Here is a 22,881-nt window from a genome sequence, read left to right as displayed (position 1 = left end):
TATAAGGTTGTAAGATCTCTACAAAACAGTGATGAACAAGTGTTGCCAAATATATGAACTCCTGCCAGCTGCACTTTGCACAATGGAACATACGATGGTGGCAACCACACAGGGAAAACACAGAACACAAAACAGCACAAGTACATAGAACAAGACATGGCTGGAATTTGGATAATTTATTTTTTCAGTATATTAGTGTATGCATTGACAAATCATGTGTGCTTGATTTAGAGTAGACAAACATTTCAGACTACTGATGACACATAACAACCATAGGAGCAAGAAGGTTGTTTAAACTTGTTCAAGACTAACACACCTTGATGTTAAGAATAAAACACATTCTTACTTGAAACATACAAGTCCATACATTTATTAACAGTGCGAAATAAAGGTCCATTGCAAAGAAGAAGAATCGTGAAACAGAAGAGCAGATGAGTTTGACCTCCAAGGGATTTATAGATTATGCCCAGCGCACAAGTCTTATAGACATGTGCAATTTAATAGTAGTATAATAGTATCTGTGTGTGACCTGACACAGTTAGTTAACATTGTATTAAAGTTTGCCATCTATAACATTACAAAAGTAGCTCTGAAATGAACAGCTGAATGAGCAGATTTTAGATTTTACGCCAAGTGTACATTTCAGAGTGGTAGGCGAACTCCCTCAGCAGCTCCACAGTTGTTTTCCCATCGATTCCTGCCTATGCGTCATTATGATGGATTGCTCTATGGGCTTCTGGGAGACTAGTGCTGGGCCTGCTATATTGACAACGGTCCCATTCCCCTTTCTTCCTCTTGTTAAGTACTTCTCTCCCTAGTTAATGAACGAAAAATGGGGAGGGCTGCAACGAGGGGAATGATTGGAGATAGTCTCGACTTTGTCTGTTTAGTTTACTTTAAAAGACTTAAGCACTTGCACTTATGAAATGTATTTCCACACCCATGCCTTTAACAAAAAGTGCAAGTATGTGGTGCTGGACTTGAATATATTACATTTGGAATAAACCTGGTTCTGGTTTTACAGAAGGATGAATGGAATCAGTAAAGTGAGTCCGTCTCTTTTGTCCAGTTTGTAAAAAGTGTTAAATAACTCACAACTTTCTACAGTAGCAGATGAGGTTTACTGCAAAACTCTAAAAAAATCAGACAAAAAGATTTTTAACAGGCATACTAGATATGATACAAGTCTCAGTTAGGGGAATCTTTGGGGACCAACCCAAATTGGCAGCCGGCGGAAGATGTGGCCTCATTCAGACAGTCTAATCTGGCATCTGTTATTGCAGACAGAATCAGTGGGCCCATGGGGATAGCAGGAAAGAAGAGATAGAGGTGTAATTGAGAGCAGCCGTTTAGATCTAATAGGAAAATGAGATGCAATGGGGCCTAAGTTTGGGTGAGTGTCCAAGACAATTGCCTTTTATCTGGAGTTGGAGTCATAGTGAGTAGGTGGCTGTTAGAATCTGGGTGTTCGTGCTGCGTGCGCTGTCTTTTAAAAGTGGAATTGACTATATGGGTTACTGTATGACATAGATAGATAGGGAAGTAGATATGTGAAGTTTGCAGATGTGTTGGTTGTCACCTTACTTTCCAATTAGAATGCGTCACTGCTGCATGGGCTGATAGAATAATACATATGTATATATATATATATATATATATATATATATATATATATATATGTATATATATATATATATGATCTACATGCCCATTTTGAAAAACGTATATCTGTGTCCGCTTTCGACTGCAATGCATTAGACAAGATGAAATACCTTTTCCATCAACAGATTTCACACTTTATGATCTCCAGGTCTAGAGCAAGAATCTATTTCAGTGTTTTCCAACCTAATTCTCAAATATCCACTGTCCTGAAAGTTTCTTCATCAATCCTTGCTCTTGCATACATGACCCATTTTCCTGCTATTCAGATCTGAAGTATTTGAAATGAAACCTTGTAGGACAGAGGTTATTTGCCTGGAAAACACAGCCATTTTCTTTCAATGGTCATTTTCTCTGAATTCCAAGTAACTCAACACCCCTCTGGACAATTATTTTATCTTTACACTGTGGTGATCTTTTTGTCCTTGGTGTGCTGCTTGATGGCGGCTTGCTCACAGATGATCTCCTTGAGTCGCTGCAGCCGGGTGTTTTGGGTGCTCAGGTCACCTACACCTGTCTGGCTGCGGTGGAGTAAGGACAGAGCATTGATGTACTCCAGCTCCGTGTAGCGAACACCCTGGTCCACCACTAGGTTCAGCAGCTCGTCTGCAGTGTTGTACAGCATTTCATAGTACTGCCTGAATGGGAGGACAGAAGGAATGCCATGAGAGAAAGGACACGACAGCAGATTATAGATAAATGTAGAATTTAATAGATCTTTAATGTCACAATGGGCCATTTCAAAAAGTCGAGGAAGTAGATGCTGATAAAGAAGGAGCACAAAGAGAGGGTGAGTATTGTTGAATAACACACACTTCCACCTGCTGACAAAAATATCCCATAAAGGTCAGATATGTCAGACTAAAGTGCAGGGAGACTGTGTGTGTGTGTGTTTTGAATACTGAATATTCAGATGTAGGGCTCCAGTGTATGTGAACATGACTGTATAATTCATTAGCATCAATTCACTAAGGGGAACACAATGTTCGGCCATAAATATGGATTTTAGTTGGAAGGCAACTTGTCATAAACACAATTTACACATTCCTGTGCAAAACAGAGAAGAGGCTGGAGGTAAGGTAATCCATGAAGTGTTAGGATGCAGGACAAACTATTTTTCTTTGCTGTGGGCTAAAACGGGTTAAATACCTTGGAGAGTGCAGCATCTGTGTATGTGTTGTCAGGCTAGCTATTCTCTAAAATACACAGAAAAGACCAAAATCCAGGCATGCAGTTGACTAGACCTCACCACTACCTGCCTTTGGCTAAGGGACAAATCCTACACACTAAACGTTATGCTTCAATACAGTAGTTGTAGACACAGTCAGAGGAAGACGATAGAAAGTACATAAATACATGACGACATGTTTAAACTCCTGTGCAGATCGAATTTTTAGATGCATTTTTCCTACTAAGCAGCTATTGGTTTTTGTCAATGTCTATACAATATGAAAACCAGTAAGGTAGCTCTTGCAACTTGTGTAAAGTTCAATCAAATGTTTTATGTTTGTTAATGAATCTCTCTTCTGTGTAACACAGAACATATATTCAGACTGTTGGAAGGGATTGATGTCAGTTCTACGTTTTATCCTTGCAGGCAGACTTCCTATCTAGAGTTAACTGACCACCTTGGGTCAAGGGCAGGTGCCACTCAGCCAACAGCATTGGCTCCTGTTGCTTTGTGAGTGCAGCAGTTCAATGAAGGGAGATAATTGTGGTTCTGAAATTGTTTGGCTGAAGAAAGGCCCTGGAGGTAATGTGAGGAAAAAAAAAAGTTACATCCACCTGTTTTCAAATCTTTCTCTGTGTGATAGCAGAGAAAAAGACTCATTTACGATTATGTCCATCAAAGCATCTGGAAAGACAGGGTTAAGCTCTCTATTGTGCCCGAGGAAGCTGAAAGTAAAGGGATTCAAATCTTTCTGATATGCTGCAGTAAAAAGACACTTTGTTAAGAAAAGATATTTTTATCTCATTTGTTTAGCTCCACCACCCATCCAAGGCCCATTCCGTTCTTGAGATGATCATTTTCAGTGCTAACGAGGCGTTAATGAGCACTCAGGGAGCTTCTGTTCCAAGGTGTTTTATGTGCTGTCACTGTGGAGATTCAACAGTAGAAAAAGACATGGAAAGACTGATGGAAGGGTAGAATGAAAAAGATGGAGATTAGGCGATAGAAGGAGAGCGAAAAAGAGTAATGACTTAAGAGATGAGTGAAAAACAGAGGGGCATAATATCTGTTTTTTGGCCTTCCCCCTGACAAGTAATGCCCTTGGTTATCGAAGCATTTGCATTCTGTCTCACTCTCCATCCTGCTCTCAATTTCTCTCCAAGGTCTTGTTCATTTTCCATCCCTGAGCTCATTTCATGAAAACGCTTGTCAATATTGATGAGGGTCACATTGGTTCTCTCCTTAACTGGGGGCAAGACAGAAGAAAGACAAAAAGAACGAGAGAAAGACGGGTCCCACTTGTGGTTTTATCTCATAATGAAATGTGTCGTGTGTGTTTGTCTTTCTGGCTGATCAATGTCTGAATGTTAGTGCCTTTAAATGTGTCTCTGCTTTGAATGTTTAGAGTGTGTGTTTAAGCAAAACACCAGCTCCAAAGCAACACTATTTCATTCCCTAGACCCAGCGATTAACTGCATGCTGGAGGCAAATCACCTCGTTATATGATCTAATGGGAAAAACACATATAGACACACATACAAAAAAAACCTATTAATTTATTTTGTTGAGGGAAGGAGCTTTGAACAGAACACATCCCTCTTATAAATATCTTCAGCTCTAAATGAGAACAGCTCAGAAGAAATTTTTCTGAATTCTGAATAGAGCAATAAACATGACTAAAAATTACACCTGACTTGCCAAGACTGCTTCATTTAACTTTGTAAAGAGGCATACAGTTAATTACTACAAAACTCTATGTGCTATATTTGTGTACAGTACTTTACAATTAGCTCGTCTTTCTTCAGCACTACAGTTCTTTTCTATTGTATGTGGGTCCAAAGGCATGTCAGTTTGTGTTCAATTAAGTGTATGTCTACAGTATATGTTTAAGGGCTGTCAACTTGCCTGTCACTCAGTAGGAGGTGGATCGGGTATAAATAATGATAACATTTAAAAATTAAAAAACGATATCAGTACAAACTATCTCTAAGTCCTTGTAGCTGAATTTGTGTAGGCTGGTTGACTGACTGACAAGTTCTTCGGCTCAGCTCCCTGTTTCAATTAACAAACCCCTTCTGGTAGACTGGTAAGTTATGCACACAGTGGGAAATTAACAACAAACGTGCCTGCTGAAAACTGAAATTATGACTGTGACAGATACCAATACACAATGTGGATATTTTTCTCTGGTCCAAAAAAACTATTTGTCTGATAAAGTAGTGAAAGTGGCTGGAAAGGTTTGGAACCCATCTGTCAATGCAGCAGCCAGCAGAAGAAAATAAAAAAATACCTCATCAATGCTATAAAACGTGGCTTAACTACAGTATAATAGCAACTATAATTCACTTGGCAGTAATACGTTTAGGAAAAATCCCACACAGGGTTTGTTAAAAGCAGATCGACTGATGCTCATTTATAACTGATGAAGAGGTACTAAATCCACTGTGCAGTTTGTTGTCGCAATTTCTGTAGCATTTAATATCTATAGAGGAAAGCTGCATCTAGAAGAAGCCAGTATGATGTGGTGTCAGCTGAGTGTGTGTGTGTGTGTGTGTGTGTGTCTGCGTGCATGTCTGAGTCGTGAGGACAGCTGGCAATCTGGCCTCTGTTCACTCCAAAGGGGAGGGGGGCTATAAGGTATGTTTGTGTGTGTGTGTGTGTGTGTGTGTGTGTGTGTGTGTCTATCTGTCTGAGTGATGTACGTTAGTGTGTGCTGAAAACACTTTCAAACAGTTCATTACCCAAGCAGTTGGAAAGCCATTTGCCAAACAGTGTAGGGGCTGTTAATAAGATTAAAATCTCTCTGCGCCTCACCATCAAGAAAGGACCCCCAGTGACACACACACGCTAACACACACACACACACACACACACACACACACACACACACACACACTCACTTTTTTATCTGTGATAGCGCTAGTTAATGAAACCAGCATTCTTTTTTTCCAACAATAATAAAGTGAATTGTTGTTTGATTGCCACCTTCCTTGAGATTTGTTCTTTTCATGGCCCTGAGCTTCTTTCACTGCCCCCACCCACACTTTCTCTACACAAACACGCACACAAAGATTTGACCAATTTCCACCTGCATCCTCTAGAAGTCTAGAAGAGCACTGCTTTGGAAATGAGCTTGTGTGTGTGCATCAGCATGCCTCCATAGCGCGCTTTCTATTAAATTTTAATTAGCCGCCCCCCCTCCCTTTCCTCACATACAGAGAATATTAAGTAAATTTATGATGCGTGTATGCAACATAGGGGAGACAGATACGTATGTCAATGGCACAAAAGTGCAAGAGAGAGAAACGTGGAGCAAAAAGCAGGGGAGCAGGAGGGAAAAGACAAAGACAGAGAGAGAAGAAAAGTGAGGGAAAGACAAGAATCAGCACAATTCATTTCCCCTCATTTCCACTGTGTACAACATTAAGGCCATTACAGGCTGCCTCTGTCAGCGTGTTCGGAACAACACATTAGTTAGTGGGAGAGAGATGAGGCGAGGAAGGAAGAAGAGAAGAAGGGGTGGGAGAGTCAGTGGATGTTCCTCTCCATCAGCTGGAACCAAGGCTTGTTGCTGCAGTAACAAATACCAGGGTTACTGACACCAACAACAAGGCAACAGACCTTTCTTGCTCTATGTTGTTTTTTTGTCTCAGCCTCACTGGTATCAACATTAAGTTGGCTAAATGTGGTCATTTGTGCCCTGTGTCAACACTAAACTTATGCTCAATAGTCAATATGCTGGATAACATATAGCACATACGAATCATATATGTTAGAGTTTTCTTCCCTTGTCCACAAAAAGCTGTAAGAGAAGTAGTTTTTTACTGTACAGTCTGATTTAATGTGACATCTTTTACATTTGTTTGAGCTTTGTTTACAGTAAAAATCCTTTCCATTGCTGCTCTGACAGTCATTATTTCTGACTGCTGTACTTCCAGAAAGCATCCTCCATTACACTGACAACCAGCAAACAAGCAATCGTGACCAGTGTTGGCTTCAGCATAACTGCATAACAAACAGGATTTTAAATATGGTGATTAAGAAGTTTATTCTTCCGTTCTGTTACATTAGAAAAATGTATTAAATGCCTAATTTTTAGGATCATAAGAATTTTTTATGACTGTAGGGAGGCCAAGGGTGACAGAAGATGGATCTTTATGCAAACAACCCAAACGGGTAAATGCAGATGTTTGTCATTTTCCGAAGGAAATTTGCTGTCAAAATTAGCCAACTTTATATGGATGAAGTCTATACATCCTTGCGCGTGTTTCAATCTCATGAGTCTGTTAAAGTCTTCCTCCCTTCCTTCTTGCATCTCTTCCTCCTGAGCAGTACATTTGTCTCTCTTCGGGTAATGAGGAAATGTCTGCAGAGACTCTGAGAGTGAAGCTTCATCAGCAAAGACCAGTCCCATCATGCTGCGCCATGCGCAACAAACACACACCAATATAAACACACACATACTGTACACACACTAACCGGCTTCATCAGCAAAGACCAGCGTCACCATGCTGTGTCGTACACATACATAAACACATACACACGCAGACAGGCTTCATCAGCAAAGTCTCATCATATTGTATCTCATGCACGCACACACAGAAAACAGGAGCAGCGGAAGGGAGGGGTTGAAGGAGAAGACAAGAGAGAGTAACAATTCAGCAGAGGCTGTGCAGGTGGTTGGAAGACAGCAAAAGAGGAAAAAAGGCAGGGAGAGAAAATGAACAAAAGGGGACTGGGAGAGGAGGAAGAGAGAGATAAAGGGAGAGACGCAAGGTGACAGGAAGGGAGACAGAAGCCGAGCGAAGTGACAGTGTACTGAAGCCAGGCCTAAATACAAACAGTTTTATCTGTTGACACCCACTACCTCCTGACACGGCCGTCAACTGTACTTATTACCACATTCTCTGCAGACATACCAGCCTGTCACCTCTACACACACAAGGTTTTAGCCACACACGTTCAACCCAAGACATTTTATTTACTGGCACGCACACACTGGATCTTAAGAGACATGCAAAGACTGGGGCAGCACACTTCGGGACAGTACACAGTACCCATGGCTCTTGTAAAATTCACACATGCACAGCTACTCGCTGTAGTAGTTTCCAGCAGCAGACAGGTGGGTGCCATGGGCTGAACCCTGGGGCATCTCTACAGTGAGCCTGTCAAACTGGTGTTTAGCCTAGCTACGGACTAAGGGGTTTGCAAGTTTGCTAGGGATGTTATGACAGCCCGGCAACCTGCCTACACGGGTCAGCAGGCATCTCAGAGCTCCCCTGTATGTGTGTTTATGATAGTAAAAGTGTGTTATGATTTTGTTTGTGTGTCAGGGTTAGTCTAGAAAAACAGACTTAAATGCTGCTATGTGAGAAAAATTAGGTTATTTACACAGGCACATTTATTCACATTTACCTTTGCTGTAAGACATTATCTGTTGTATGCATGTGCTAAAATGAAAAGTTTATTCCAACAGTAATACAATTTAAGGCTGACTCAACCTGTGTGTATTTGCATGAAATGGTTACGTTAACAATGTCTGTATTTGATTAAAACCTATTACAGTTACATCACACAAAGCCAGTCAGTCTCAGTTAAATGAATCTGAAACAGCTCTAACATGACGAGGTAATAAACAAAATGTACATTCATTTGGATGAGGATACATGTAATGCAGAATAAACTTGATGACAGGCAAGACGCGGAAAAGAAAAGTCTGAGTTGCATTATTAAAATAACTGTCTAAGGTTTAGGCTCTAAGGTCACTTGCTGACAATTTGTGCTTAGACTTCCAATCTCAGTGACAGCTAATTATTCTAAATGTCTGTTTAAGGTCTCTAAATTTGTTGCAGGGCAAAATAAGTCAAATTTCTCCATGGGTTGGAGTGGACTGTTGCCAGGCAACACTAAGTTTTTGAAAGTTTTGTTGACAACTATTGTGGCTTCTGGTCTTTCTAAGATAAAGCCTCACAAGCATCCTCATCTGTTGATCTCATCTCTGCCTTTGTCAGGAAACCACAAATAAAGAGATAGAGAGAGGTGGACACATAGGACAAGGAGAGTAGATCAATGGCCTGACAAAGTTGAAGGTTCAGTCAACACACACACACACACACACACACACACACACACACACACACACACACACACACACACACACACACACACACACACGACATTGCAGTGACGCAGGTATGCAGGATAGGACCAAGCCTCTGTCTGGTTTCTGAGCAGATGGTCTGTGTGTGTCCACTTGTGCGTCGCTGTTTAGGTGTGTGGTGTGTGTTTGACCTTCACCCACAAGCTAACGTCCGACTGAGAGACAACAGACTGCCATAGCACCCTGCCATGCAAACACACAAAGTCACACACCTGTTTGAGGTTTTAACCACCTATGCAGCGTTAAAAAATGACATACTGTAGGTTTCTCAAGTATTTACTGTGATGTTCAGAACCATGGATCCAACCACAAGGTGGCACTATTTCCCTATCCCTTCTAACAAACAGTAGGAGAGGGAGAGAGGAGTGAGTGTGCTAAAAAGTCTGTGTGTGTCTTCGTGAGTTCTGCAGTGCTGGTTACTGGGCCTCTCCTTAGTTTTAACTCAGATCAATGGTTATTACTGCGCCCTCATCCAGGTCTCTCTCTTTCCCATACGGATAAACAGCCAAAACACACACACACACACACACACACACACACATAAGAACACAAAAGTACATGGGTACACAGGCAAACATCTGCAGCCTATAAAGCAGGCTTCCTGCTGTGATCACTTCCTTTCCTCATTGCACTCTTGTTTCTGCAGAGATGGTAATAAAATGCTGATGAACATTATGCTTTTAGTGCCTGCTCTTCACGGTACCCTTCCACTGCATGTTGGCCAATGTTACTTTTAAAGATATCGTCTCTGTCTTCTGTATCTTTGCAAACAATCCCTAGTTAAAGTGATGAAGCATATTATAACCTTACAAAGGCATTTTACATTTACATTTTACATGTAGTTTTTTTTTTTAAAACCACAAAGTCATCATTTTAATGTCATTTTACTTTCTCATACAGACCAATTGGTCAGTTCCACTAGCAGGTGTAAGGTATGCAGCATGCTTCATGAATATTCTTGCCCTAAACAATAATGTGATGATAACAAAATGCAGACTGGCTTGGTTGAGTATATGCACATGGCTGAGAGGTAGGGATACATATTACGTGTGTAATATGACTCTGTGTGTGCGTTTGTGTGTTTGCAAGAGATTGTGTGTCTCTGAGCCGGAGGCCGGCCAATCCAAAAAGCCATGAATGTGTAAACAATGTGCTCTGCAATTCCCAATCAACACCTCCACACCACCCACGCCTCGTAATCAGAGAAAGTGGGAGAAAGAGAGAAAAGACAGAAAAGCCATCACTGGCGTTTCTCCCTAATCAAAGTTGACAGAGGGTAGAAATAACATACTAATCAATGGTCCTCCACATTCAGTACAGTTCAGGTCATTTCAGTTTTCAGTTCTTTCTTTTTTCCCCTGGAGGGAAACTTGGCTTGCAGTACCGTTATAATACAAACAATAGCAATGTCCAAACACTGCCAGCACATAGACTCATCCACTCAAACACATTGTATGACACACTCATAAGGAGTCCAAGAAAAGAAGCTAATTAACCCTACAACACAACAACAACAACATGTGAGACACATGTAAACACATAATATTACACACTGAAAGACTGAGAAGGTTAGGAAAGGTATTTAGATAGTTAGAGTGCTGCCTTAATAACCAGTATATTTTATTTATTGATTATTTATTTATTTAATTAATATACTGTAAGGAATAAAACTGATAAGTATAATGGTTAAAATGAATATTGGCCTTAAGAAGGTCATGATATACATTTTTCTTACTAAACAAGTCTTCTGCTTTTATTGCGTCCTTCAATCAAGCTCCTAAAACTGTATTTTCCTCATTTCAGCCTATGTTTTCTTTTCTGTACTGTTCACGCTTTCTCTAAGTCTATTCTATGCCTTGTCCTATGAACATGACATCTTTTTCTATAACTTCCTTTTACTTGATTTTTCAATTTTCCTTCCCCCAAGCGCTCTCTTCATTCTCCATCGTTTACATCACCTTTCTTCTCACATACCATCGTCTGTCAAGGACACACACTTTTAAAAGGGGTGAAAAAATCATATGAATACTACAAATCACCCTTCTATTTATGTCTTCTTCTCTCATTCCAACCTCCTGTTCGCTCCCTCTCTCCTTCCCTCTTGTTCACAAAGATATCTGAGTGCGCATTTCCCCCATGCCTGTCAAGGCTGGACAGCACTGGGCAACAGCAGGTAGACACAAAATATAAATGCATGAATAAGAAATAAACACCAACAACTGCGCGCACATAGACACGCAGTGTGGTTGACAATCTGTTTGACCATCTGTCTGCCTTGTGCATTGACATAGTTGCTGTCTGAACTTGCGTGTGTCTGTGCAGGGGTGTAATACGGCTGAACAAACACATCAACTTATTTAAAATGAAAATCTGAATATCAGCCAATAAGAATTTCTGGTTTGACGGCTTCATGAAACTGCTAATATCATATCTTAATCATAATATGATTATGATGCAGAATTCAGTAATATCTTCTGATTATCACCTTTAGGTTCCAGATTCCAGCATATGAATGTGTTGATATTATTATTTTAAGGATTATTATTATCTCACGATTCAAGGAAGAGTCCTGTGATATCATTGGCCTTATTTCCATGACAACAGCAAAACTCAAGGGAAAACAGTATTTTACAAGTATTTTTATAGAATTGCCAAAAGAATAGCATGACAATGTAGATATCTGCAAAATATCTTCAGGCCGAAATAATCACACTGATAGAAACGGGAGTATACAGAGAATACAAGTTTAATTACATCAGTAAGTCCAAAAACTGCTGCTATGTGATAATGTGAAAAAGATTCTGACCTGGCAAAGTCAAGGTCAGCCTCCCTGGACATGGTGATGTTGGTGAGGTTCTGCTGGAGGACAAAGATGTTTCTGCACATCTTCTTGATACCTGACTCGCTGATCCTTTTAAAGTACTGGGCCCCGTTGATTAGAATACAGGAGATCAGATGCCCCAGACCTGGAAGAAAGTGATGAATGTTCGAGACAGAGGGGCATGATAAAAAAAGAGAGAGAAAGAGAAAATTAACAGAAAGAGGAAAGTAAATCAGGGACCAATAACAACACAGACTATAGTCTTTAAAAAGATAGATGGAAGGAAGCTGAGAAATATACTTTATCCTTAACCCCAAGTCTGTGCTGACCTTCAAAGATGTACTGAAACTTGTGCTGCTGCAGGGCTGCTCCCATGGCCTCCTCTATGGCTGAGATGTCCTTGTTCAGTTTGACCACCAGTGGGTCGTAGTCCATGCTCTCAACATTTGCCACAATGGCATAATTTCCTTGCTTGGTCAGCGGGATCAGGTAATGGAAACAATGCACCCTGGATTCAAACAGAGGGAGATAGTGTGGGTGATTGAAACAGAAGAGAAAGTTGGAAATTAGATTTGCCACTGGTACTGTTCACTGTTAATATGTTGGAAAACCATGACCTGCGCTTATGTTCAAAACACAGGAAATATAAAGAAAAGGAAAAAAAAGTCTCATATAAAGAGGTGAGTATGTATGTGGTGTATTATTATCATTGTTAAAAAGTACCCTTAAGTGGGCAACGACTGTTCTTATTTCCCTCGTCATATTAATATGCATAACTACTCTATGATCATTTCAACAGAAATCATCATTTTTAAAGGTACTCTACTTATTTAACTGCCACTACATCATGACTGGATACTATTCAGCCAAGATATCTGATGTGAAATCAGATTAGCTAAAGACTAATTGTAGATAAGAGTAGTAAATACAGTGTGTTGTATAACTCTCAGAAGTATGAAAAGATTACATTTATATTTAAAGAGTCTTCCACTTCAGTCACTGAAATACCACAACCTAACGATTTTTCAAATCTACTTGACACCATGTGGCCTTTCATGTTTAAAAGAGATTGTGAATTAAAGCATTTAATTGAATTTGTAGATGAGAGGCGAGAGGTTCATCTGTCCATTTGTCTTTACAAAGAAAACACTGTACTTTATATGTTTTCTATTTCAGTAAGTTGAAAGAGTATGTGGTACAAACAGACTGTGCTCTTGATAAGTAAATAACTCCAGGTTAAAAGGAAAACTGCAGATGTCAAATGATGACATCTGCTTGCTCTGGGTTTACAGAGATTGTAATGTTGATTCAAATGTTTTTTAGAATTTGTTTTCCCAACCACTTTTACACGCGTTTCACTTCACAATCCTATCTCCAGTTTTTCCAAGTTAAGGTTTTATTAGCATGATAACAACACCACAAAAATATGTCCTTGGTCAGTGTCACTAAAATATTAAGTAATTAAATATCTTGACCAGTGTTATTTGTTTTTAGCCAAGTAGAAGTAAGAGATATGTTACAATATAAATGTATATAATATTTAAGAACAACTTGTTTAACTAGTCCACTTTTATTTATTCAAATATTTTGTATGTTAGCCTTTTAAATGACAGATCCGCTCCTCCTGGGAGAGATATTCTGCTTTCTTTTTGCTCTTTCCTGAAGGGGCTCCTCTGTTGCTGCACCTCCTGCTATAACTTACTTCAAAAGTGTTCTGTTAGATTCAAGACACATACTTGACCAGGTCAGAGTTTTCACTTTTTTATACTCTTTTTTAAAAAAACACTTGAGAGATTTGTGTTTGATATCATTGTCATGCTGGGAAAATGCTCACTTTCCTATACAAAACTGTATTTTGCTCTCAAGCCATTTCTCGAGCCAAACTCGCACCTCTTCATTATTTTATAATTCTGCTCATGTAATTAACCTCAATCGAAAAAATACAGGTATACTCACTTTGTTGCAAGCCATCTACATGTAAACTGATTTCAATTATACATTAAATATACTTAACCTTTGAAAATAATACAATTGCTGCAAGATGGTAACATATTAAACATTATAGTGATATTGCACAGGGGTGTACACAGTTTAGTTGTACACTACGTCTTTAATATTATTTTTAGGATTGTAATGGGTAGATCAACAAATAATTTGACAATGTGTTTCTTCTCTCTGTCCACTTAAACACCTATATCTTAGTCTGAGGTCGTTTAGGTCCATAGACGCCTCATTTCTGTCTAGACATGGGCAGTCAATACTCTTATAATTCCATAATCACAGTGCCCTGAGCAGGAAGGTATAAAACGACATGGGTGAATGTTTCTTTCCCCTAAGGCAAAGCCAACAACTACACCACATTTTCAATGCCTCCCCTTTCACTTCCTTCGCTCTATATTCAATCATTTCTCTCACTTAGCTTGTGTATCTCCTTTCTTTAATTCCCCCCCATCACCACCACCACTTTTACATCCACACTCATCTCTCTCCCATCTCTTCTTCCCTCCCCTTTCGGCTTTCTTCCTCATGGCTTCATTTAGCTGGTACCACTATCAGGGGAAATTCGCTAGATGGGGAGAGTCAATGGAGTGTAGCGTAGAGCTAGACATCAGCCTCAGGGAGGGTTTTCTACTGAAATCATAAACAATATTGCATAAGCTATACAATACTCTATGGGGAAATGGTGGTTGATGGAGGGATGGAAACAAGCAGACAAGGATGATGGAGGACTATTAGTGGTTGTGGAGGGAGAAAGTATATGGTGTGGTAAATTAACTCAGATATTTACATCCAAAACCCATATTCAAGACAGGATAAAATACTGAACTTGTGCATTTAAGACACAAGTGTGATGTTGCTGATAATTTTTGTTCATATCATGTAATGGCCTGTCCTCTCAGCTTGTGGGATTGATATGATTTAAAGCGATACTGTATGAATTGTAGTTCAACCCAAGCTGCTTGCAACACTATGGTTAGGACTTTTCCTATTTCCGATTGTGAAGTGTCAGTGAGTCTCTGCTGCATACCTGACCTCCAGGTGCAATACCAGCAGACAGCGATCGGCAATGTCCTGAAAGCCTCTGGACAGGTCACTCAGGGTCTGCAGAATCTGGTCCCTGCTACGTTCTCCCACAACCTGACTGTCTCCTGAGTATGGAGAAGCACCTGATCAGACAGAGCAGACAGGAAGAAGCATAAAGAAAAAATTAACACACCAATATAAAAATAAAACAGTGAACACATGGGCTCATGAGCCATGAGCAGGTGACACTGACCTCTGACACTCACAGTGTTACCTTGACCAACCTGAGGACAAACACTGCACTGTACTCCATGTACTTGCAATGTCACAAGATTGTGCAGTACATACAAAACAAAAACATTAGTCCAACTTCACACACTTCATGAGTCCTTCAGCTTGATCTTGTACTTTCTTGCCACTTGTGCTGAGACAGCAGGAGCATGTGTCAGTGCACTGCACTGGAAACCTCGAAAAAGACCTGTGTGTATGTGTGCGTGAAAAGAGAGAGAGAGAGGGCCACAGAGCAAGAGAGCATGATGAGTGTATATAAATTCAGCCCAGTGCAGATCAATGGCCATAAATTAGCAAGGGGAGGAAAGGGAGAGAAATTGGCCCCGTCAGTCATATGTAAGTCTATTTGGTCAATGAGGCGAGAGACTGCGTGGGTGTGTGTATGTGTGTGTGAGAGTGTGTGTGTACAGAGAGTGACAGAGTGAGCAGGAGAATGCAGGGGTCCACGATCGATGTGCCGCAGTGAGAGCCAGCTCCCCACTTACTCTTCCTGCCCTTTCGAAGGTCACACATACATACATGCATGTATGCATGCGTGCACACGCACTCTCTCTGTCTCTGTTTCCCACATAGACACACACACAGGTAAGAACAGAGTGGCAGCAAGTCTAAGTAAGCCCAGTTATTTGTCTTTCCTTCCTGACTAATACTTTAGAATAATGGCCACCAAAACAGGAAGTGGGATACACGGGAGCAGTAACAAGCTTCAAACTTGTTAATCTGACTGATTCACATAAAGCATTACTATACCCAGCATAAGCACAACTGACCTATCCTACACCTTTTCTTATATTTCTGTATTCTTCTGTATAATTCTTTACTCTACATGGCCTGTCCATGAATAATTTGCACATTCATAATGCCAACTTCAATTATAACCCGTACGTTTTCCTACTCTGTTTGACATCATAAAACTCATTTAATGAACATTATTCATGCGCTCATGGGCATGTGGTTGCATTTTCGATGTGATGTGCTTCTGTCCACATTACAGTTACTTTTAATTAACCCCTGATAAGATGAGAGCCCATTTGCTTAGGCAAACAGTAACGAGGTTGGTGCTATGCCCATCCAATCAACAAAGCAAATTCAGCCAGGTAGGATATGATATCTTGACAGCTGGGTTTATGGCTTGTGTGTCGGACACAAACTGTAGAGATAAATGCTGAAGATTGTATTCTTTATTTAAAGTGCATGTGATGCATGGGGCTGAGTATGTACTGTTGAAGCACTATGCGTACGCACTGTATGTATGAACATACTTGTTAACTCACTATTATCATGAATAAACCCCTTGATTATTCCTGTGCAACTGCTTTACACTGCACCAGGAAACATACAAAGCAACATTTCCCTTTACATAACAATCCTCAGTTCTAAACAATTAATAGAAAAGTGTTAATAATAAAAGTGTATGAGAGCATTAAAAACTGCTAACTCAACATTGTTTGTACACCAGAAATTAGGAGACCTCCTTTTGTGTGAGTTCTGAGATAATTAAGCGAGAGGATGGCTAACTTAGTCTTTATGTTGTTGATGTGACTATTTTACATTAAACAAGTTAAATTAATAGACGCAGCGCAGATATATTGTTTGTTTTGTTTTATTAATCCATCTATTATTAGTGTATGAAACTCATGTAATATCCTCACTAGTGACTACATCCTTCACTGGCAGGGAACACAGTGCCATGGATCAGATCTGTAGGTTTTCTATATGAGTTTTAATCCAGCTAAATGAGCCACAGGAACAATAAACAGGATGGGTCTTAGCAGAAAAAAACCCACAATGATTTCTCAAGAGAGTGGAGCATAATGACATTAATTGACTTCATTTGATTGGATTTAGCTGAAGTTGTTTATTCTCCCAGGTCACCTTATCAGATCATTAACAGATACAGAATGCAGCACTGAAATACAATACTCCCACTCAAAGTGAAAGCCACAATTACAAGGATAGTACCTTTACAGCTTGTAACCTGAAAGCAGCATTAAGTGATCTATGACTTTACTGGTGTCTATTGGCAGTAAAGGAACGGAAACTAAATCAACAAGTGTTTGGTGCAGTGCAGTGTGCTGATTGTATATACAGAAACAAAGCTGCCATTTTGTGTTTCAATAAAGTCTTAACACAGCTGAGAAATGGTACATGTATATTTGTCAGATATAGACTATTTTTCTGTCTTTGTGCCTGTTTATTTTTTTTTTTTACTTCATTTGTGTGAGAGAGCAAGAGTATTGTACTCGCTCTGCCTGTGGGGGTGTGCACACAGATGTGTGTGAAAGTGACTCGAAGGCTTCTGTTTCCTCTCATGTGCATTACACTCACTCACTTTGGCAGCAGAAAGGAGAAAAAAAGGGCTTGCTGTGGCACACACTGCTGGAGGTCTCTCCAGGGGGTGCCTGTGAAATACACACGGGCCCAAAAACACACACACACACACACACACACACACACACGTATTTCTGTTGCCTCCCAGCCTGTGCTGCTTTGATGATGCAAGGGAGGCGTCGCAGCATGGGGGGCACCGTTAGAGTCGGGGACAGACGGGCAAAAGGAGACGACTCATTGGCCCTGACTGACAACTTTCACGCTCTGTTTTTTCACTTTTTGTTTCCCTCCGTCTTCTTCTTCCTCAAACCGAACTACTCCCATGTCTTATTTATAAGTTCTTTGAGTATGCATGATTAAATGTGAGGATATGTATGTGTGTATCATGTATCTGTTTATACAACCATGTGTAGGCATGCATATATGTGTGTGCGTGAGCTGTGCTTATCCAATTATTTTCAAATCCCATCTAAGACAAACGTCTGTTGCTTGCCATCTGCAGAAGATTAGGGTGGGAGACATTAAGAAAGAAGAACAGTGATGGAACTCATTTGGATACAGCATGCAAATGCATACATATTCAGACAGTACATAAGTACACTCAATGTCCCGTCTTCCTTTAAGGGCATAAACAATGCAATAAGGAACAAGAAAACAATATAACTTGACATTTTCTGTGGCACTGGCAAATGCAGATGGTGAAAATGTGATAAATAAAAATCCCCATCTGCTTTGTTTAAAAAGTACCACACCAACAGAAAAGAGGTACGGAAGAGAAAACGGAGAAAGGGAAGGACAGTATCCTGCAGGGATGGAGTGATGAATGATTCATAAATGACTGACTGAGTAAGAGAGAAGAGTTATTAATTATTTTGCTGCCTCTGGTAGAGGATGAACATCTGCACAATGGGATCTGAACTTCTGTCCAGAGAGATATAAAGAAAATCGAGGAGGAGAAAAGATGGATAAAAAATGAGCATGAGATTAGAAGATTTTGATATCTGAAGACAGCAAATTGCTTATAATGAGAGAGGAGAAAAAAATTGCCGGAAATTTAGGACAAAACTAAAGACTGGATGCACAAAAGACAATATTACAAATACTGACAAAACAACACCATCATCTCCCACTGCAGCTACTCCCTTCGGCCTCAGCACTGAATAAGAATGTATTCTTAGTCAGCTTGCCTTGTTAAACGGAGTCAAGAAAAAAAAATCACTGCTAAAGGGTAAAGACCTACACTCACCATAGTCAAAGTTAGAAAAGTGTATTCTTTTCCAGGCCCTCACAGATGAAGCAGAGCAACCACTAAAGACAGAAGGGGTTTACTCCCAATGGAAGACCACATGAATATTATCTAGAAACCCTGCAGCACAGATTAGAGACTGGTATCTATGCACCTAATGATGGCCAGGCCTTCAACTTGAACGCATGCATTTGCACATGAGTAAACAAAGAGTTGGCAGGCAGGAAAGGTCTGCAAGAAAAAGACTACCCACTAAGACAAACCTTCACACTGTGCCTGATCTACAGCCTTTAGGTCCTCGTTCAGATCCAACAACGACATGCAAATAAGAAAGAAACCTCAAATTTATACACAGACACACAGCAGTCAACAGAAAACAGCTGCCATGCTGTCACTGCCCCTCAGGCATCTGTGTGTGTGTTGTTGTGTAAATATTGTCAGAGTGGATTATAAGTCCAGTGCTGCGACCAAATGGGTGATAAGACCCTTCGTCCAGCCAACTTCATAGCCAATCGCCAGCAGTGGTCTACACGCACACACAGAAGTAGGCTCTTCAAAAATTCTTAATCTGACACACACAGAAACCCAAACAGAGATGAGCACATACTAGAAATGAATTAAGATTCAGTACCACAAGTAGGTGGATCAAAGGTACAGGGATTTTTCTTATTGTCTGTACTTCAGAGCATAGTAATGTGTGTAACTACACATCCAGGAGAATTCAGTCAGACAGGAAGGTGCTCAAACCCAATGGACACTGCAAAGATCACCCAGCCATGGACAAAAACTAGCAGGCCCTCAGTACTGAAAGTAAAAGAAGAACAGAAAAAACAATGTTCTCACCGCTAAGATGGAGCAGAGGCAAGGAGAAGGGGAAAAGGAAGAATTAAAGAAAGAAATGCCAAGTAGAGATTAAGCAAGAAAGTAAGAAAGAGGAATGAAAGAAAGAAAAGGCAAAAAGAAAGAGAGGAAAATGAGTTGTTCATACCTGACTGCTTCTGTAATATAAAATCCAATTTGGAGAGGCATAGACGTGAGATGGGGGGGTGGCGGAGGACAAGATAAGGTGGGGTCCTTTTTTTCTGTGCAGTACCCTTGTCCCATCTCGTGCATGCTTATGTATGCACACACACACACACACCAACACCCAAACCAACACACACACAGACTGCCATCAGCTTGGCAAACACTAAATAATGAACAATATGGAGGCTGTCCCAGCATGATAAGTGACTGCCCTATCCTTCCCATTAGTGCCACCCGCCAGAATTAATGATAATTATGTCACGTCTCTTTCCGTACTTTTATTGAATTCTTATCTATGAATAGACGAAGAAAGCTAGCGTCAAAGTGAGAGGCAAGAGAAGAGTTTAAAAAGAGATAGTGAATAAGTCAAGCTCAAATATGAATATCTGAAAATTTCTCATTTAATTATTTTATGTCTAGAAGAAAAGTTGTGAAACAGAAGAGTGAAATAGCACAAATTCAACTGACTACACAGTCAGTGGTCTAAAGCTACAGCGTTAAAGGTTCTCTCTAGGATTATGCAACTTTTGGTATAAAAAAGAATGATTTTACTGTATAATAAATTAATACTGGTCACAACTAGAGCGTCAGACAAACATGCACTGTACTGGTCACTGTACTGTGACAAACTTTCAAGTGCTTAATCTTGTCAAGATACATATAACTTATAACATGTAACCCTTCCAAGTCTAGAAAGTCAATCTGATGACACATTTAGACATTTTAAATATTAAATTAACTTATTAGAAAGAAAAAACAACATATCAAATAAACGCCTTTACTAATATGAATGAAGAAATCTGTTGATAGTCTAGGGTAGCGGGAAAAGCTTTTACACTGCGGTTTTAATGGAATAAGGACTAGCAAATAGAAAAAAAGAGACTGTTTCTACAAGCTACAGTGAAATCAAACGCTACTTTTCAAGCCTTTAATGGGAGTAATAACTCCCTGATTGCTATCATATGATGTTAATAAAAATTTATGGACTTGAAGAAGAATATTAAAATATGCTAGAATCTTTATAAGATTAAACACATTCATAACATGATGATGAGGATAAAAACATTACTGTAATGATAAGTGATTAACAAGATTCACAAACTATGTGTTAGACAGAAACACACACAAACCTCATTTTGATCAGTGATTAATGATACTAAAGTGATGACTGAGCAGGGACTGAAATGCTTTTAGGAGTCCTGATTAGGGTATGCATTTATGCGCACATACTTGCAAAGGCAGAGCCAAGCATAATGAGCATGTGTGTAAAGTGCTCTTTGACAACTCCAGTGGAGAAGGTAATGAGTGTGTGATAATACACTCAAACAAGAACTTAATGAGGCACAGGTAAGAGGTGTTGCTACAAAAGTAAAGCAGCTGAGGATGACAAAACTTCATGTGCCCCTGACTGTGATCCTACACCATGTTTTTAATCTCTACTGTATTCTGATCAGTAACTGCTGCTGCTTCCCATTTAATCTAATGAAGCTTGAGAGAGGGTTTGCCAGGTACAGTGGGATGAACCCTAAATCCAACCGTGCAAAGCTTGTAGAGACACATTAGCAAACACTTGTGTATGAGGAGTGTGATCACTTCCTGTAGCCACAGTCTACTTAGACTTTTCCCAGATATTGTCATTTTGGTAGACTTTCTGTATTTGCCAAATGGGAAAAACATGAAACCAAAGAAACAAAATGACAAAGAATAATCTCACCATCTGATAAGCAGAATGCATGTGTGACAATACTCAGTTGTTCAATAAGCAGAATAAACAGCAGCAGATGTCTGCGTTGGTGTCATTGTACCGGATGCAGGCGGAAACCGTCCTGCATATGTCAATGTTTGTGTCAAAAATATTACCATGTTTTGTTTTATTTAATTCCATTAACAGAACAATACCTTTCGATGTATCCAGATTGACGCAATAGAGTTTGGGTAAGTATGGGAGAGTCCAGTTAATTAGGAGATAAACATCATCATACCATCTGTCAGTCACGTTATAATACTATTTAACTAGGATGTTGTAGCTTTTAGCTTTAAGCCTTTTAGACCTTAAGACCTAAAATATTTCAAGTTTGTGAATATATATGTGAATATGACATAATGAAAAAGAGGCTCTTTTTCTCTAAACAGTTAATTTATGTGCAAAAAAAGAGTCAACTGCTTCCAAAATCCAACCCATTACTTACTAGAGGCATGAGGCAGGGTGGCGAAGAACGTCTTGAGGCGACCAGCAAGCCACTCCATGCTCTCATGAAGGTTGGCCAGGGCTTTCAGGTCACTTACATCACGGAGGATCTCATTCTGTGGGATTAACTTGTCTCCCAGGTTCCCAGTCAGCACCTCTGACTCCTTAGCAAAGGCCGCCCTGAATAATGGAGAGGTTGAGTGAAGGATATAAGAATAAGGTGGCAAGAAAACATCACTGAACATCACTCAACCAGAAAGCAACATTTCACAAAAAATGGTGACATTTAGACGACCTTTAGAGTAATAGGGATACAGGGTTGATAACTACATAGATACATAAGCAGCTGAAGAGAAGGTCGGTGGACATTAGGAAGACACTGTCAAGTGTCAAGAGAATTTTTGTGGGCACAGTCACTTTAAAAAGGAGATACCAGTAGCTCAACAGTCGGCAAAGAGAAAAACAACAGGTGACAGAAAACATTTCAAAACTAAAACCAAACAGAAGGCAGAGATTCACAGGGTGGAAAAACAAAGATGAAGATCAAAACCCTTTGCATTATATTTAAAATCACTTGTGGTTTTTAGGCGGATAATTGACTATGGAGACTGGAAAGAAAGATGGGAGGAAAGCAGGGAAGTTAGATAACTAAATCAAAACGCAGCAGTGCTGCAAACACATGGCATGTGGACTGGCCTCCAGAGTCGCCAGGATGCCCACAAGATCAAGATCCTCTAAACAACAGATGGGTATTAAAAAAAAAAAAAAAAAAAAAAAAAAGACACCAGACACAAACTCATACACTCTCACTAACAAACAGGCATGTGTAGCTTATTAATGAGGCTTTATTAAAGCACTGGGTTGCCAGTCGTGCAGAAGCTAATTCCCCTTTCATAGTGATGAAAACAGCTACTGCTCTCAAATCAAATAGCCTTATGGTCTGCCTCTTGCTATCTCCATGCTG

General features: G+C 39.9%; 1 protein-coding gene across 1 annotated transcript in view; it reads right to left on the bottom strand.

Annotated features, from left to right (window-relative positions):
- Positions 1–155: 155 nt before the first annotated feature.
- The window catches only part of exoc4 (exocyst complex component 4), a 98,763-nt gene continuing 76,037 nt past the window's right edge, over positions 156–22,881 (bottom strand). The window contains exons 16-20 of the mRNA XM_026361889.1: positions 21,919–22,097; positions 14,840–14,978; positions 12,141–12,319; positions 11,797–11,956; positions 156–2,297 (exon numbers count right to left, since the gene is read on the bottom strand). Coding sequence (XP_026217674.1) covers positions 2,060–2,297; positions 11,797–11,956; positions 12,141–12,319; positions 14,840–14,978; positions 21,919–22,097 — 895 coding nt within the window. The 3' untranslated portion in view covers positions 156–2,059. The remainder of the gene's footprint in view (positions 2,298–11,796; positions 11,957–12,140; positions 12,320–14,839; positions 14,979–21,918; positions 22,098–22,881) is intronic.

Source organism: Anabas testudineus, chromosome 23, assembly GCF_900324465.2.
Source record: "Anabas testudineus chromosome 23, fAnaTes1.2, whole genome shotgun sequence".
In the NCBI taxonomy this organism is placed as follows: Eukaryota; Metazoa; Chordata; class Actinopteri; order Anabantiformes; family Anabantidae; genus Anabas; species Anabas testudineus.
This window is presented reverse-complemented; position numbering and strand designations above follow the sequence as displayed.